The 18,442-nt window shown below is 41.2% G+C and overlaps 2 protein-coding genes across 2 annotated transcripts; both read left to right on the forward strand.

The window, feature by feature from the left end:
• Positions 1–2,229: 2,229 nt before the first annotated feature.
• Positions 2,230–7,421, forward strand: crsp7 (cofactor required for Sp1 transcriptional activation, subunit 7). Its single transcript, XM_074688330.1, has 3 exons — positions 2,230–2,618; positions 3,638–3,712; positions 3,792–7,421. The coding sequence occupies exons 1-3, from the start codon at positions 2,547–2,549 to the stop codon at positions 5,496–5,498; spliced, it is 1,854 nt and encodes a 617-aa protein (XP_074544431.1). The 5' UTR covers positions 2,230–2,546; the 3' UTR covers positions 5,499–7,421.
• A 4,901-nt stretch (positions 7,422–12,322) lies between these two features.
• cnn2 (calponin 2) lies at positions 12,323–18,341 on the forward strand. Its single transcript, XM_074688331.1, has 7 exons — positions 12,323–12,513; positions 14,867–14,988; positions 15,075–15,141; positions 15,592–15,729; positions 15,826–15,942; positions 17,296–17,442; positions 17,741–18,341. The coding sequence occupies exons 1-7, from the start codon at positions 12,457–12,459 to the stop codon at positions 18,044–18,046; spliced, it is 954 nt and encodes a 317-aa protein (XP_074544432.1). The 5' UTR covers positions 12,323–12,456; the 3' UTR covers positions 18,047–18,341.
• The last annotated feature ends 101 nt before the right edge of the window (positions 18,342–18,442 follow it).

Raw genomic sequence — 18,442 nt, forward strand, 5'->3', positions numbered from 1 at the left:
ATGTACTCTGAGCAGTGTGATGGCTCAAGTTCAAGTCCCTTAAAACGCTCAGCAGTGTCTTTCTCCAGTGATAGAGCATCCTGATTTTCCCTTGTCTGCACTCTTGTAACAGAAACAGACTTTGCTCTTGCAAACCTCTTTCAGACACTGAAGGGCTCCCTCTGCTGGTCAGAAGCTACAATCTTAAGTCAGCGATTTCAGCCATTTATGACATCTTGCATAACATTAACGCATTCAGTTACACTACATTGAAGGTTTAAATCTTTAGCTCAAAAGTGACTGGTGTTTATTTCTAAATATAACAGGAGTGTTGGGCTGCAGTGATAAAGTGTAGGCAGGCTGTGTGTGTGTGTGTGTGTGTGTGTGTGTGTGTGTGTGTGTGTGTGTGTGTGTGTGGGTGTGTGGGTGTGAGTGTGTAGTGTTACTTGTAGTCTAAATTTGTAATTTGTCAAGCAAAAACAACAAAATAAACAGGTTTCTGTGCTTCCAATATAGGAACTTGCTGCTTTTTGTCTCTGAATAACTTCAGTTTTTTTTAATTGTTAGTACTTTGAATTGTTACCTTGGACATACATCTTTAAAGTGCTTAAAAAATCACATTCTAAGATAAAAGTGTTACCACACTGATAAGTTACTTTTAAGCACACTGTATGTATAGCTAGGAGTTATATATGATCGGCAGTTACGTCAATGTCAGTAGATGAAGTGGATATTAACTGGTGAAGATTAGTGTGAATTTCTATTACTGCTTTAATATTTAGGTAATGAGTTTTGTCTGCATATTGATCATTTTATTATGTTTTCACCCTAGTTTCAGTTGGAATACTTTAAGTTTAGTTTTACTCAAACTCATCACATTTTATTTCTTTTTTTTTTTCCAAAATGTTTATGAACTTATCACACATGGACTGTAAACTAAAGTGGATGCAAAAAGTGTTCACTGACTATGAAGACATAAGATTTAGAGCTGACTGGCAGCAGTATAGATCATAAACTCTTCCAACCCCCATCTTTTAAAAAGATATGGGTCAACAGAGGAAGAGGCATATTGGATTCATTTTTCTCAAACACTGCTTCTGTAATTTGTCCAGATTCTTATACTGAGGACAACACAATTTTGAATTTGAAGACATAAAGAGAAGGTGTAAGCTTTCATCAAAGTTCTTATCATGAATTATTTATTCATTATTTTGAGAGAGAGATGCAAAGACTTGACATATGTTAAACAGTATTTCATTCTCTGCGCACTTTCCCTAGTTCTTGATTCCTTGGTTAAGTTTGGAAACTTTAGCCTTAAGTTTGCCACCAGTTCAGTGCCAGGGTAGACTACCATCTTTCCTGATCAGCTAGGATGAGCAAAGTGCTTAACATTAATATAGATTAATGGTCTCTCAAAGTAAAAAAAAATCTGATTAAAAAAAACCCAAAACTTTATTTATAGAGCACCTTTCATACATTTTAAACTTAGCACAAAGTGCTGTCTATGTTCAAAGCAACCCCCACTCAAAAAGTGAATGTTCAAACCGAAGCATGTATGTGTGTTAATTTGTCCTCATACAAAAAATGCAATGAACAGACTTATGAGTTAATCAATAAAAGGGCCATTGTGAACTTTTAAACCAGCCGTTACCTGTGCCTTTGGTGAGATCAAAACTGTAAAGCATCTTACTATACTCTCCTTTTTCATAATCAGCATACATTTTAGCTTTTAGGCTTGAGCCTAAACAGGAAAATATCCAATTAAGTTGGTTCACCTCAGTTGAAAGGTTGGGACTTTGTCACTTTATGGGTCAGAAGAAATATGCCATTGTACAATGCATTAAAGCAGTGAGATTCTGTACCCACATCACTTGTTGCAGGTAAATGACAAAGCTCCTCAAATTTGTAAAGTTACAGCGGTGCATTGCTTATAATTTGGCAGACAGACTTCATTGACACACTTACCTCATACCACCCCTGAATAAGTTACTACTATGGCTGGCAAAAAAAAAAAAAAAAGAAAAGAAAAGAAAAGAAAAGTAAAAAAGATTTTGGACTGTGCTTGTTACACAGTGGCAACTACATCAGTTGGATTTGTTCTGTTTTAAAAGAAGATCTCTGTTTACTCCCTTTGAACTACACAATTACGTAACACTGGTTTATTACACATAACTGATCGTGAGTACTTAATTGAGCAGAGTTGTACACCTTTAACATTTCCATGGGCATACCCGGGAGTGTAGGTGGACGCCAGGGATGTTTACTTGGCTACGTACAGACGTCAAAGCGCATACATCGTATCCCAGCATGCAGCAGGAGGCCGTCGAGAGATCCAGCACCTGGTAGTGAGCTACCAGAGCGCCGAGCAGGCAGCAGCCCACGGCCAACACAGCGCACACATCTCCCACTACATGTGAGAAAAGCGAGCCGTCTCCATCCAGGCGACAGAAAAATATGCTGTTCGGTCGCCTGAGGTGTGACCGCACCTGCTTTTGAGTCCTTATTGTCATCTGGTTTTCGTTTTGGAGGATTCCTCCCTCCATCTACCGGATCCCACCAAACGGGCAATGACAACGGTCTCAGCAACCCCGCAGCAGATGAAGGACCGGCTGCTGCAGGCCATCGACAGTCACAGCAATGTGAGTACTGCTAGCAGGCTAGGGGGCTAACATTAGCTTGTTTACCTGCATTCCGGCAAACCCGTCTCAACAGTTCCATCCTAAAACTGTCAATAATGTCTGCAATTGTTCTTTAATAAACCTGATACACGGATTTGGTGAGCCAGGAAATTGTAACTGACCACAAAAGATGACGAGACGCTGGGCTCCTCATTTGACAGCTTGCGAGCTAACTTAGCTGCTACCTTCTACCGTTAGCTGGTTCATGTAGCTGGCATGCTAACTCCTAGCCTAGCCATAACAGTAAAGCGGGTTTGAAGCATTTAACGGCTTAAAGTAATATAATGAGTACACCTGCCCGATAATTACCTACGTTACCCTTAAGTTACCCGTGTGTTTAATACTAAACAGGTTTTGCTTCAGACCCTTGAATGCACATAATCCCTTGTTGCTAAAGTGTGGGAGGTGAGTAACTAACCGTTAGCCTGAATGGCTACGTTTTAGGAAATAGCCAGAGCCTTCCTCCACAAGTTAGTTAGCCCAATTTGCTAACGCAGGTAAGTCTGTCGACTTTCAAACGCTGTTTGACTTTCTCGACAGGATTCATAACTCCCCCAAAACAAATTTTACAACTTTTTGACTCCTAATTTTACTTCAAAACGTTTGCATTGTCGGGGTTTTGAGTTGACACTTTGCCATTATTACTTTCAACGTCGTTCTGTCGTGAAGCAGAAAAGAAGCTAATGTTTCCTACGTTGATTAATAAGCTAGCTTGCTACCAAACACACATACACATATCAAGTACGAGTCAATGCCTTTACACTGCCTAAATACTTGGGAATGTGCAGGTTTTTCAAACTAAAAAGGGTATCTGGTGTAACATGAATATAAGCTATTAGCTTTGTCTCATGATATATCAGGGATCTAATTCACATTGAATTTCACAGTATCAACAGTTTTCCACCATAAATGTTTAATTTGGGTTTGTACTAAATAGTAACCTCAAAGTAATGCAAAATCCTCGTTTCACCATCTTATAGATATGCAATATGGTGGCTGTATTGGAGGTAATCACCTGTCTTGAAAAGTATCCAATCACCAAAGAAGCACTTGAGGTAAGATGGTTAATTAAATAATAATTTTGCAGAGTTGTTTCAACAATGAGGTTTCTAATCATTCTCATTGTTTACAAAGGAAACTCGATTAGGAAAACTGATCAATGATGTGAGGAAGAAGACCAAGGATGAAGACCTTGCCAAGCGTGCCAAGAAACTTCTAAGGAACTGGCAAAAGTTGATTGAACCTGGGCCATCTGTGCCTGCAAGTACTCCTGGGTCTACTAATGGTAGTTCCCACCCCTGCAGAACAGACGCCTCTCCTCCTGACATCACCGTTTCTGGTAAAGGTGTACCTGAAGTCAAAATCAGAAACGATGTCCACAACACATACTCGCCAAAAGCTGAAAAATCAAGCAGCCGCAAACGCCGAGCTGAGCACAGAGACAGTGGAGTGCACTTACCTGAAAAAATCTCCAAGCTGTCCTCGTATGACAACTCTGTTTCACCACCAACCACCAATGGCATCACAGGCAGTCCTGATGCCTTGCTGGACCAGCAAGTCATCCCGTCTCCTGAAAGATCACGTTTAGAGCACCTTGATAATGACAAAATTAACAGGATTCCAGTTAACGCTGTAAAGCCCCGCCCTAGCTCCCCTGGAGTGGCCAAACTACCTAGCACTTCCTCTATGATCAAGGTTGCTGTTATGCAGCAACAGGCCAGATTAGATGAGGGAGGAGGAGGCGGGTATTATCAAGCCAAAAGTCCCCGTGGCCTCACCACCAGTCCGAGGAGCATGAAGCAGGACACAGTGACCAAGCGCTCCTCAGCATATGCACCAAAAGGAACACCCATCCCTAGCCCTTCCTCCAGGGACTCCCCCCTGTCTTTGCCCCAGCAGGTTTCTTCCCCAGCCCAAGCCTCTTATGCTGACAAGCTGCCACACCCCTCTCCTTCTCCTAGGTCTTCAATGCACTGGGCCGGGTTTTCAGAAGTCTCTCCTCATTGCCCACCACAAGACATATCTGCAACACTGGAATCCCCGTCAGTCTCCGCTTCGCCTTCCCACACCCACCACAACTCAGAACTGCACAGACCGACATCTGAGGGAGCAATGTCTGCGTCTGATGACACGGACGGGGCAACGGTTTCCAATTTGGAGCATAAAAGGAGAAAGTATAGATCAAGAGACTACTCTGTAAATTTAGACGGCCAGAAAATAGAGGATACGACTAAGCCTGTGAGGTTAAAAGAACGCAGACTAACATTTGACCCTGTCACGCGTCAGATCAAACCTTTGGTACATAAAGAACCTTCTCAGTCAGAGGAAGCCCCAACTCCTGACCCTGATCAGTCTAGGCAGAGAACTGAAAGCACTGTACAACAGCCCCATATCCTTGTTCCCACCCCAGGTCCTGGTCCTGGTCCAGGCCCAGGGCAAGGTGGTAACCCGTTCCATCAAACAAACTGGAAAGAGCTGTCCAGAAATGAAATCATCCAGTCCTACTTGAACCTTCAGAGCAATGTGCTCACCTCCTCGGGGGTCCAGGCCCCCAGTGCACACTTTTTCATGTCAGAGTATCTGAAAAGGGAAGAGCAGGAGATCAAGGACTCACGGAAGATTCATGTTCTGCAGACGGACAGCTCAGTAGGGGATTTACCTGGCGAGAGCCGGGACGTGACAGACGAGGACCTGGGCAGGATACACACACAGCACTGGCCGGGGGTTAACGGTTGCTATGACACCAAGGGTACCTGGTTTGATTGGACAGAGTGCATATCATTGGACCCTCACGGGGATGAAAGCAAATTGAACATCCTGCCATATGTTTGCCTAGACTGAGGGTTAGGGAAGGTTTGCTGTCCTTTTCCACTCTTTGTCTGTCTCCACACAGAGACGAGAAACTTTGTGATTTTGTTTGTCCACTGTGAGTTTGGCAAAAGCCGGGCCTGCTAAACTCTAACCTGCTTCCCCTCCAGCCCCATGCCTCTTCCTCTTTCTGTGATCAACTATTAAGATTTTGGTATGAAAATAGTGAAAAGAAAATTAAAAGAATAGTTGAGTTCGTAATACCAAGGGCTGTTTCTGTTTTATTCTTCAAAATGAAAGTTGCAGGAATGACGAGGCCCTAGCTGCAGAGCGCTGCTACTAACAATGAAGGCGAGAAAGAGGAGACAAGTTTATCCCAGAAACCAGAAATGGACTCACGATGTGTTCCTGTATTGGTGTTCTGTTTCAGGCCCACTGGGATTATTCTGTTTTCTCTTTTTACCTTTGTGTTTCCAATGAGAATACCAACCTTGGGTGAAATTTGAGGGTTGGCTGGGGTTTAGCGGTCCTGTCCAGTCTGCCATGTTGGTGCCCAGAGAGGTGTTGATAGTTCATCTAGCACAGATAGAGCTGAACATGTCCAGAGTATGAAGTACTGGAGCATATTTGGCAGTTACAAGAAGCTTTATGTGAGATATAAAGAGTAAATTATAAATTTCTTATCATGTATACATCTATTTATTTTTAACCAGTTCATTTATGGGACGTCCATCCAAACTGACGTTCAGAAGCCTATAGATGTTTTCCTTTTGTTCCTGTTTGCATCACGTTGCTGTCAGCCTAATCTTTGATGTTAAAGGGGCGTACAGATATTTGTTGCGTGGTCTTTCTTACAGATTGGCCGAAGCATTTGGTCATTAACATTCCATACTTCATCTTTCACTGGCTTTTGCTTTCTCTGCCTCATCACAGCCCCCATGTGTCCATGGTATCTCAAGAAGGAATTAAGAGTTAAAAAAACTGGTTTCATCCAAGTTTTGTGTTTCTACTTAAGAGTTCATCCAACAACAGTTAATACACTCACTGTACAACAGTTCTCTCTGAAGTTGAAAAGGAATTAAAGAACGTTTATCAGACGGTGCTGAAAAACTGCATTTTATTTGCTAAAAAAGGAAATATTTGAATGCTGGGACTCACTTTGTTTCCATTCCTTCAGATTGTTTGCCTTCTGGAAATCCTTTCCCTTATTTTACTGAGTTAAACCGCCTTAGTGAATGTACAGGATCGAGACCGCTAAAGCACTTGTACATATTTTTACAACTTGTTGGTCATTTCATTACTGACTTGGTTCAAGTGTGAATAGTGACTGATGCTCCATATATTTATGTGCCCATAGTTTATTCAGAGTTTAAGATACATTTAATATTTTTGCGGCTGCTTTCGAGAGTTTAGTCACGTTTAGGAGGGCAATCGAAGTAGCATTTCTTTTGCTTCCATTTATTTTGAAAAGAAATACATCGAACATTAACAAGAGAGAAGGCTGTGTGTATCAGATGTTCTTGGCATTTTCCATGTGACAGCTAATACTTCTGAGTTCCCTTTATACTCATCAGTCACTACCATTTCTTCTCACATGACTTAAATCAAGATTGGCTTCTGTGCTGCCTCTCTGTCCATGCATTATTTCAGTCATTCATCCCTACCAATGTGCCTTGGTAAATGGTAAAACTGGATTTGCTTCTGCAGATAAAACTTTGTGCTGTCTGTGGTGCTGGGTTTATGCAGGAGAACTCCAAATCTGGTGAGCTGGTGACGCCGGTATATGCACCGTTTCTGTTACTTTTGTACACACTGACCTAGCGAGGGTGACGCTGCAGACAATGAGAAACTGCACAACAGCAGCACAGCTGGCAATAAAGGAAAAGTGCTACAACTGGTTGATAAGAATCTGTTTTCTGGAGTTTTGACTGGGGCATCTTTATTTGTTCAGTGTTTAACATCTCTCGATTGTTTGAAAATAAAATGATCTAAATCTTCAGCTCAGTCTGCTGGCTCATGGGTCTTATAACATGCTGTGGTGTTCCAACCTTCAAACGTGTTGTCTTGCTTTAACTGAGTGGTCAAGGAGCTCTTAATCCTCATACATTTTGTTTAAATCAATTCTGTATGAATTGTAGTTTTGTGTACTTACCCAGTTCTTCCATGTGGGGGTGCTCATTTTGCAGTAATCTCTCCTGTCCACATCGACGTGTGATGTAAGTGTGGGACTGAACAGTTTATCTCAGCGCATTGGGAATGAATTGATGACCTGTCATTTTAAAAGCCCATGAAGTATATATGGTATTTCATCAAAAGGAAAAAAAAACGGCTAAGATTTAAATCCTCCAAAGAAGAGTTTTGAGCAGCCCACACGCACAGGAAGTGTGTGTGTAAAAATGTGTCATCATGAAGTGGAAGGTTCAGATATGTCTCTTTATGCTCAGTAGTCTCTGCTTTATGTCACTCTGCCATGACTCAGCCAGGTGATGTCATCTCTTCACTGATATCAGGATGAATATGCAGTCCTTCCCTCAGGGTGTGTACGCTCAGACACTGATTCAGTCCTCAGCACACCTGTGTGATGTCATCAACAGGTAAACAAACCCCAGAGTACAGCTGTTTTTATGACCACAGGCTGAAAAAAAACACCTGTGCCCAATAAGGATGACTCAAAGGTTATACACGTCATTTTGTTTTTCTCTGATCTATGACTCATCAGTTGATCTTTCATCAGACAAAACTCCACCGAACTTTTGTCATTGATCGATCTGTTGATCAGTTTCTCCTGACATCAGTCCTAATTTAATTTTTATATTTTTAAGCCAGACCAAGAGGACAAACCCAAAAATTTAACCTTAATATATGTGGTAAAGGGACACCAATGTAATTAAATAGCTTTACACCTGTACTTAAAATGACTCAGCTCATTTTGAGAAAGGTAGGCTAATTAATTTAAAAGCTACTGTGGGACATTTTCAATTGGTAATGAGACAGTCTTAATATTTGTGTCTTTTTTCAGTGCCCATCAGTCCTGCCTCCTAGTCTTTTTTAAATGTCATCAAGTATTCATGAAAAACTGCACATTTGGTGATTTAGATGAAGAGGGATGAGCGTTATGTCAGAAAATTAAATTTGCACATAGAGTAATGAGGGTCACCAAAATCAATCCTCAGTCCTGAGTTCTTCAAAGAACTTCAAAGTCCATCCTTAACACCAATATTGGTCTAAGTGCATTCTCTATTTCTCAAGTTTTCTTTCCTGTAAGAGAGACAATTTGCCTTTACGTAATAAAATCAACGCACATGTTTCTCTGCATGCAACACTGATTAACTTTTGGGAGATAACATCAAGCTAAGGACAGCAGACACAGCAATGCCAGTAGAGCTTTTTTTAGTTATTATTTCAGCTCAGTCTTTTCCTCTGACAGCTAAGACTGTGTTTGGATAAGAAAAAGTGCTGAAAATGTTCCAGTTAGATTGTAGGCCTACACACCCACCAAATTTAATGTTTGTGTTGTAATTTCTATTCAAAAAAAAAAAAAAAGCCAAATTCTGTGATAGACCTGACACTGTGATGTGGTCGATAGTTCAGCTTCACATGTGGTTCTCTGGCCTGTTTATCTACAAAGGTATTAAGCTTACTTGGATGTCCTATGGGTGACACACTAATGTTAAAAAGAGTTTAGAGTACATTTCCTACTTAAAAAAATATACTACACAAGAATGTGTAGTATTATGAATTATGAAAGGACAACAAAGTTTTTCATCAAGAGAAACAACAGATCTGTCTGTGCTTTGGTGCAGTGCCGTGTACAGACTTTTGAAAGGCAAGGGCAAAAAATAAAGAAATAAAAAGGCCCATACAGCATGTGTTTTAGCCTTCCAAGAGGGCACTCTAGCACTTGTTTTTGCATCTCAAGAGGGCCCCTCAAGGTTTTTCTTTAAACTGTGCCATAAGGGGTGCAACCCCCTGCATGCCACCACTTTGGTGTAAGTTATTCTGTGTTTGACTTTTTAGAATTTTCAAACCTCAACCTCTTTTTTAAAGAGCTGAGATTTGTTATTTTTTTTAAAGTGACTTGTTCTCTTATCATTGTTGAGAGGCAAAGAAATTTATTGTTGCTTTCTGTATAAGGCTGTCTGCCCATGTTGAAAAGAGGATTCATCAGGCTATTGTTACATTTTAAGATGCTTCAGAGAAATCATTAAGGTTTCGGATGAGATGCAATTGAAATAAAACAACTTTAGGTGACTTTTTGTGATATATTTTGAGCTTTTACTTTAACAAGAGTTAGTTAATTCCATGAAAAATCAAATAACAAGGCTCTTATCCACTTTGTTGACCCAAATTGAGAAAAGAAAACAAACCAAACCGTTCCTGTAGCATAACCAAATCACTATAAACCACCATCAGTAATATGCAAAGTAGCCCTCAGAGCACACCACAGTAAATCAGACATTATCTGTAGCGGATTAACTCATCCTTTCGTGCACACGGAAGCTCTGTCTGTTATCTGAAATACCATAGCACCCACATTACGTCATCTCAGTAGCTCATTGGACTGGGTGATGTTACTCAAAACTTTTTTTTACTCGACTGTGACTCAAATAAGTGCGACAAGTTGTCTGGTCCGCTGAAAGTCTGGTATGCAGGGTGGGACGGTGGATCACTCCCACCATTCAGGAATTTGGGAAGTTTCCTTCCATATAAGGAGTTTTTGATTTCTATCGCGACCCAAAGGAAGCGAAGGGGAAAGGTGGAGCCTAGGATCGATTAACGAAGCGAGTAACCAAAGAGTATGCAGTGGAAACAAGAGGAGTGAAACTCACGTTTCCGCTTTTCTAAACGCTTTCTCAGTTGTGTGAGTAAACGACAACTACAGTCTATAACGAAGCCATAAACTTGTGATAATAACTTACATCTAGTCTGTGTTGACCTTTTTTAATATTGTTTTAATTTTACATACCACAAAATGTGTTACTCTCCCCCACACTACTATGCTCTTCAGTCTTCACAAAGCTTCAAAACACCCCTGAGCTTGATCTTCAAGAACTCTACCAAATTCAGTTGCCTCTATTGGATCAAGCAAGGAATATCCATGACCTGGATCACTGAGGACCTTCGCAGACATTAACCTTTCTGTACTGGTTGGATTTATGCTTAGAAGTTAACATAGCCCACTATCTTTAGAATTATGAATCTTCTTATCATTAATAATGGTTTATTTTCCTGTCCGATTTTATTTCCAAAAGTGAACTGAGGTTGAAATGTAGGGTTACATCTCGGAGAGTGAAACCTTCAGCCCCCTTTTTCCCCGCCAAAATCAAAATCATGGTTGCCACTTTACTTAGTCTTTATATTCCTGTTACTAACCCACCATGCAGTCTCTTTACAATAATATGGTACCAACAGTGTCAACATTTGAAAACCATCTTTGTAAATAGTGTTGTATTTGATGTATTTACAGAGTATCATCCTTAAAGTTTCTTAGGTTCTGTTATTAAACTCAATGTATCAGTAAATTTCCATTTTCTTCTCATAGAATAAACTTGTTGATTAAGCAGTGCCCATGTTGCCTTTAATCTTTAATTCTCTTGATGGCAACCAAAGACCAAGGTCTCAAACCACATACTTCCCTCAGTACACTTATGAAGTGCACTGCACACGATACACATAAGTGTACAAGATCTCACAGGGTAGTGTTGTCCCAAATCAAACAGTGCCTCTCCGCACTTTCCAGAAATTACAATCACATTTCACTTATGTTCTCAGGTGTTTTCAGCTATGCATGGATTTCAACCATCAACCATCGTTTGATCCATGCCCACCCCTTCCTCTAAGTAGCCAATATGACAGCTTTTGAGGGTGAGGAGTGTCCAGCGTCCCACTCTCACCTTCTGACCGTTTTAAAGGATCCAGCAGAAATATCAAATAGCAAATAGTTTTTTTTTTGTCATACTGTCACTGTGAATGCACTTGTGTACTCTTAATGGTAAGCAGTGGTATGCAATCTGGGACACAGCTCAAGCCTTGGTTGTCAGTTTCCCATAATAATGGTTTCTTATGAACTGGCATGTCACTGTTTAGCCTTGGTGGGAAAGGGGGAGGAAACCTCCAACTGTGACTTTTCCTACAAAGGTAATCTAGACCATGAGAGGAGATGACTTTTTATTTTGTCACCAGTATTTAAGGGGCATATTCAGGATAACCAAAACAGATAGATATGCCAATATTTACACATCGCATGATTCAAATGTCTTGGTAAATTGCAGAACTGTGGCTGGTACATGTAGATCACTACAACTAGCTCATGAGGTCATAATATTGCTGGCCTTTGTAGTGGACTATTAAATGCTGTTTTGAACACACAACAAGGAAATTTTAGCTTAATTGTCAAATTACCCCTGGAGAGCAGCCAAACCACTTGGCTGTGAGGCTAAAGATAGTGGGAAAAATTTACTGAATCAAAATGACTGAGATTCACTGTAATGAGATAACACTTTTTAAAAATAATCTTAATTACATATATTTCAAGAAATTTAGCATCATAATGGGTTTTGTCTGTGTTTCAATTAATCAAATAGGCCTACCTAAAAATTAAGCTAGCTACCTACAGTTAAAAACCCTAAAAGCCAAAACCATCTAAAACATTACTCAATGCTGCTTTAAGGAGTCAATTATTTTCAGTAGCCCAGTTTAGTTGCGTAATTTGTGTTCGAACTGTTCATTATGAATATTCATGAATGTGACTGTATGCTTTTCTTCAGGTCCCGTAAGTTTCATCAGCAGTGAACGCTCTTGACGTGAATCGACACTCTTCGGTTGAAACCGTGGGAGCGCTCTAATTGGCGGCCGTAAAAGAGAAAGGAAGTATATAGTTCACTCCGGTTTCATTGGAAGAGAAAGTCGAAGATACTTTAGCGGTGATTTTACCTTCAAGTCGAGATCTTCTTTCCTTTCACATAGAAGAGAAAAATCACAACCAGTGACAATGTCGGGCTTTTACAGAGGTCCATGCTACGGATTATCAGCGGAGGTCAAAAATAAGGTATGTATTCATATTCCTGCACATCAAATGCATCAAGGGGCTCCAAAGTTTCGCTCTCCTCATCAAAGCATTGTGCTTCACACGGGAGGCGAGTGTAGGAGTCACCTGGCCTCCATTTTGATGAGCGTGCACAGGTTTAAAGGTGGACAGAGTTGGATGGAGATAGTGTTTGAGGGTATTTTGAAGAGGGTTTTTTTTAAATGTATTTATTTACAGATTACACTCGCATCAAAAACTCCATAAAATTTCCTTTAAGTGACTCCTTCTTAACTTTCATGGTAGACTTTGATATATTGAAACCCAGGAGTAAGTTTTTTAATTAAATGGAGACAAACTTAAAAACAGAGCATGGGCGTTGTCCCTCTTGGCGAAGAAGAAGTGTGTCGTTGTGGCAAAATTGTACTCCTTGTTTTCCTGAATTTTCTGTTTAATTTGCTGCGGTTTGCTGCCCGGCATTGTGACCTGCATTAACTGATAATGTAATTCACCTATTAGACTCCATCCATCTTCATTGTTGTGCCTTTGTGTCTTTAATTGTTTCTGTACAATGAAAAGAAAAGGGCCTTTTCTTCTCGTTTCGTGTCCAACTCGTGATAAAGTTTCACAAGTCTTTCTGTTTGGTCAAAGTTTCCCCATTATGCAGATGAGAGTAAAAATGCGTTGCAACCAGGTTCATGACGAGTCCTTGTGTCGACAGGAGGTAAATAAATCAGTCTCAAAAAGTGGCCCCTCTCTTTGGTAATGTGTAACTTTTGGAGTGCTGCCTTGTTGAGCAGAGCACTTTGTTTATTTGGACTTCCTTGCAAAGATCTGTGCACATCTAGATCCACTTATAATACTCGAGTTGATGCTGCTGGAGACAAACTGAGAGTGCATCATATTCCTCTTTAAAAATAACTGAATGGGTTTTTAAAGATGCAGTGTGTTGTTAATTTGCCAGAGTGATCTTTAGCTTCCTCTGCAGCCAGTATTTATGAGTATGAGTCTTTAACTCATTCAGCTGGTTTTTATTTGTCAAGGAATCCTTTATTTAACCACTGTAGGAGAGATAGGGGTCATGTCCCCCACCGTATCTTTAAAGAACAACATGTGCTTAAAGTAAAATAAACATATAGGTTGACTCTGTCTGCTGGCAGTGATGGCCTTGAAAGGAGGGGGTGTAAAGTGATGCAGACTTGAGTGGTATTTCCTGCCATCAGTGATGTCGTCTTAACCTTGAAATGTAAGGAATTCATGCATTTAAAGCCCACTCCCTCCTCTTTTTTACTCTTAAATCTCAGAGAAAGTTTATAAGACTGCACAGAGATCAGGGCATTTTTTTTCACTCTACTCTTTGTGTCTGTTCATTCATTCATCGACACAGAGGCGCACACTCCTCTACCCAGGCAGTGTGGGGTAAATTCCTCTCATTCAGCTTGTCTCTGTAAATTACATCTGTCTGATTCTTTGTGGGCAATTAAAATAGCCAGTGTTGTTTTTAATACGGGGATAACTTTATGAAAGAAGCATAATTAGAAGACAGACATTCCTCAAGAGTACAACCAGCTGTGAGCTGAGTGCGGCTCGGCTTCCATGTATAATAGTAGGTTGAACTCGGCGGTTTGGTTTCTCCGGTTGCCCTCAGGACAGAGGGAGATTGTTGATCCTTCTGAGTTTGCACGAAGCTCAGTCAACACCTTATCCCTCGCCTTTGGAGAAGAAATCTCTACCTGTTTCTGTTTCTGCTGCTTTCTGACTTTGTGACTTGTTGACGTGACTATAATGCTCTTCCTGAATAGCCTCTTTCTGAGCCAGTGTAAGCGTGGTTCTCACACTTCTGCCGTCAATCGAAAAAAGGCTTATAAATCTGAGTAACACCTCAAAGTAACACTCCTGTAAGAAAGTCAATCTTTGTGCCACCTTAAGCCTTTTAAAGCCCCCACCTCCCCCTTTCACTTTACTAACTGCCTTCCTGTGTTTCAGGAGAATTTAGCAGTTTACCAAACAGGATGTCCGTGTTTGTGCGTGTGTGGATGCGTGTGTGTGTGTTAGGTCGAGCCAGTGTCACCTTCATTTATGAGGGCAGAAAGAGACAGAACCCTCTCTGTAGTCACAGCATAATACACTGAGGCAAAGCGACATTCAGGGGTGGCCGTGACATAAGATTAGAAGAAGTCATAATAAAGGATTAAGAGCACAACACACTGCTGCCGTATCAGTGATGTCTAGCTGTGGGGATTATTAAAGTTTTAACTGTGAAAGGGCAAAAAAAAGCAGTGTTTGAAAACCTTTAAAGGGTGTTTTAAATACCCAGCCAAACACTATTGCTTCCAGCAAAACACATGTGACCTTTGACCCCTCTCTGCCCATTCAGATTGCACAGAAGTACGACCCCCAGAAGGAAGAGGAGTTGAGGATCTGGATCGAAGACGTCACCGGATCGTCCATCGGCCCTGACTTCCAGAAAGCCTTGAAGAACGGAGTCATCCTGTGCGAGTGAGTGAGCGCGCAGAGCCAGCACCATGACGATGTGATGATATTATCATGTCATTTAAATGATTTCCTTTTTTTGTCCCTCCTAGACTTATCAACAAACTTGCCCCAAACTCTGTGAAAAAGATCAACCAGTCATCCCTCAACTGGCATCAGGTGAGTTAGCTAGCACCATGTATTTTTAACCCAGCTGAGGGTGCGGTTGAAGTAAGTGTCTTTATGTGACATCAGTCCATTGAAACTGGTCATGACACTGCCTGTGAACATAGCTAGCTAATGGCTCCTCTTGCTGTGGCATTGTCTTTTCTTCAGGTTAGGATGTCAGGATACTGAATCATGCCAGGTCATGGCTTTACGCACTCATTGTCTGTGTCACAAACTTCCCTTTGTTTTAGAGCCACTTTTCAGAGCTGCTTCTCAAACTGGTTTCTTCACAGAGGTGTGACCAGCTTCTGTAAACACACTCCCTTATTAGAGACAGGCTGCATGTGTGTTTTTTTAAAAGCTACAGCAGCACATCTTCGTATTAAGGAGAATTAAAGGAAAGATCATCTTGGGACTGTTGTTCTCCCTCCTACACACTCATGGTTGTTGATCTTGTTTCAGCTGGAGAACCTGACAAACTTCACCAAAGCCAGCAAGGAGTTTGGCCTGAAACCTCAAGATATCTTTGAAGCCAATGACCTGTTTGAGAATGGTAACATGACGCAGGTGCAGACCACGCTGCTTGCTCTCGCTAGCATGGTGAGACTAACCTGTTTCCAAAGCTGTCATAAAAACACTCTGCCCCCAGGATAATTCAATCCTGATAAATAACCTTTTACCATCTTTTGTTCACAGGCAAAAACCAAGGGCTGCGAGTCACGGGTGGACATTGGGGTAAAGTACGCTGACAAGGTGGAGAGGATGTTCGATGAAGAGAAGATGAAGGCTGGACAGTGTGTCATCGGGTTACAGGTACAGAGTTTTTTGTTATCCCTGAGACATCTTGAGTGAGCAGCGGGGTTTAAGATCTCATGAGAGTCAGCACTTTTTATCTGATGAGCTGTTAAAGCTCCATAGCATCACATTCCTGAACGGAGACCACTCAGATTACCTCATTTTGAGTTTGGGGTGGATCAAGTTATCCTATTTGACAAAGATTTTAACATGGGAGAAAGAAAAGTATAACACCATGACCAGAGATGGCAAGTAACAAAGTACAAATACTTAGTTAATGTACTCAAGTATATTTTTTCAGGTACTTTTAGAAGTTTTTATTTCTCTGACGACTTTTTACTTTTACTCAATTACATTTTCTGCAAAATTATTAGTACTTTCTGCTCCTTACATTTCCCAAAAAGGCTCGTTACTTTATATTTAAAGCCTGGGCCTAAATACTTTTTGTTTTTTGGCACCGTAATGTCAGTGTCCGAGCAGGTCTGCCACTCTACCCACACATGTTACACCACTAACGTTTGAGCAGCTGCATGAAATGGACAACAGTGAGGGTCCCACACAGTCACTGGAGCGGCACCCATTGGCCTTATTTAAAAGAGATTTTTGGGTTTGTTGGTGCTAAAAAACAACTCCTGGGGTATGCATTTCATCTTGTGCAAACCAAAACTCCAGGAAGTAATATAAATAAATAAATAAAAAAATTATCCTGTGTATACAGTAAGTGATTCGTGCAATAGTAATACTTTTTACTTTTAAAAGTACTTTTGAGTACATTCCAGAGGCTGTACTATTTACCTTTACTGGAGTAGATATTTGAATCAGTACTTTTTACTTTTACTGAAGTCGTTTTTTTACATAGGTATTTTACTTCTACTCAGGTTAGGAATCTAGGTACTTTGTCATCTCTGACCATGACCAATTCATTGAATGAAATCTGTTTTCCTGTTTGGATGCACCAGTGATGAGGTGCATCACATGCCCTGAAAGCTGAGCTCACGACTGCACGAGGTGAAACTACTGCACCAGCAGACGTACTGTCATTATCTCACGTTGGGCCCAGCATACTTCAGAATGAGAGCTGCTCATTGTTCACTCGGCCTCTTAAGCCTCTGTGTGTGTTATTGTTTCTGACGCCAAGACGGATTTCAGGCAGACATGAGGGCTACCTCACATAACCACTCTCTGTTGACAGTCGACTCCAGGTGGAGTCAGCAGGGCTGAAACTTTGAAGTATCAGTTGGTGTCAGAGAAAAGATCACTGTCAATCACAGGAAGAATGTGTGGGTGTTATGCAACCTTTACCGCTCTGTTTAACTTTATGAGCGCAGCTACAAACTGTACAGTGTCTCATTGTGTCATTCGTGTCTTCAGATGGGGACCAACAAGTGTGCCACTCAGACTGGTATGAACCCGTACGGCATGAGGAGGCATTTGTATGACCCCAAAGCTGGAATTGAGCCCCCAAGAGACAACACAACCATCAGCCTGCAGATGGGGACCAACAAAGGGGCCAGCCAGGTACGGCAGCACACTCCTGACTTCTTATAAATCCAATATTATAGGACTCAAGTGGAAACATGCCCCGAGGCAGTGCTCATTTCCCGTCCTTCCACTGCTGTAAACCTCTGTCATGTTTAGTCTTGTAGCAAGCTGTAAACTCCTGTGTCTCTCCACCAGTAGAAATAAAACCCCTGATCAGACATGTCAAACCTTTAGATGCCTAAAAATTTAGAAATTTGTTACATAAATATGACCATTTTACCCAACTTGGATAAATGAACAGATGTGAACTCTTCCCCTTCTTTGTTCACTCCAGCAAGGGATGGCTGCTCCAGGAACAAGGCGTGCCATCTACAACAAGAATCTGGGCACGGAGAAGTGTGACAACAGCACCATGTCTCTACAGATGGGCTACAACCAGGGAGCCAACCAGAGCGGACAGAACTTCGGCCTCGGCCGGCAGATATATGATGCCAAATACTGTCCCAGTGCTGGAAGGGTGCCTGAGGACCAGAACGGGGCAGGAGTCGCCCACGACTTCGTCCCAGATTACCAAGATGAGGGATACCAAGGCTACCATGAAGAGGAACAGGTGTACCAGGAAGATGGGACAGATTATTGAAGTGGGAGCAAGCTGAGGAGAGAAAGGGAGGTTTTGTAAAGGTGGCGAGGAGACCTCACTGCAGGTGGTTTATTTTTATATCCATGGGATGTTGAGCCTCTTTTGGTTGTGTCCTCTAGTATTGTGTTTTTTACTCCTATTTGTGGAAAACCATGTGTTAGACATATCATGATGAACTGTATTTCTGTGATTTAGCTTTTTTATTTAAAGAAACAAAAGCCAATCTTTTTGGCTGGTATAGTTTTATCACAGGGATTTTAAAATGTGCCAAAGCCCCACTGATTTTGTTTTTGTACCCACTTGTTTTTGCTGACTCATTGGTTACATTATTAAGGGAGACCCTTGAGATTTTTTAAGAGCAACATGACAGTGAAATATTAGGGAGTTTTTTTTAAA

This window comes from Halichoeres trimaculatus, unplaced genomic scaffold (assembly GCF_033239565.1).
Source record: "Halichoeres trimaculatus isolate MK-OKI-2021-1 unplaced genomic scaffold, fHalTri1.1 fHalTri1_scaffold_15, whole genome shotgun sequence".
Lineage (NCBI taxonomy): Eukaryota > Metazoa > Chordata > Actinopteri > Labriformes > Labridae > Halichoeres > Halichoeres trimaculatus.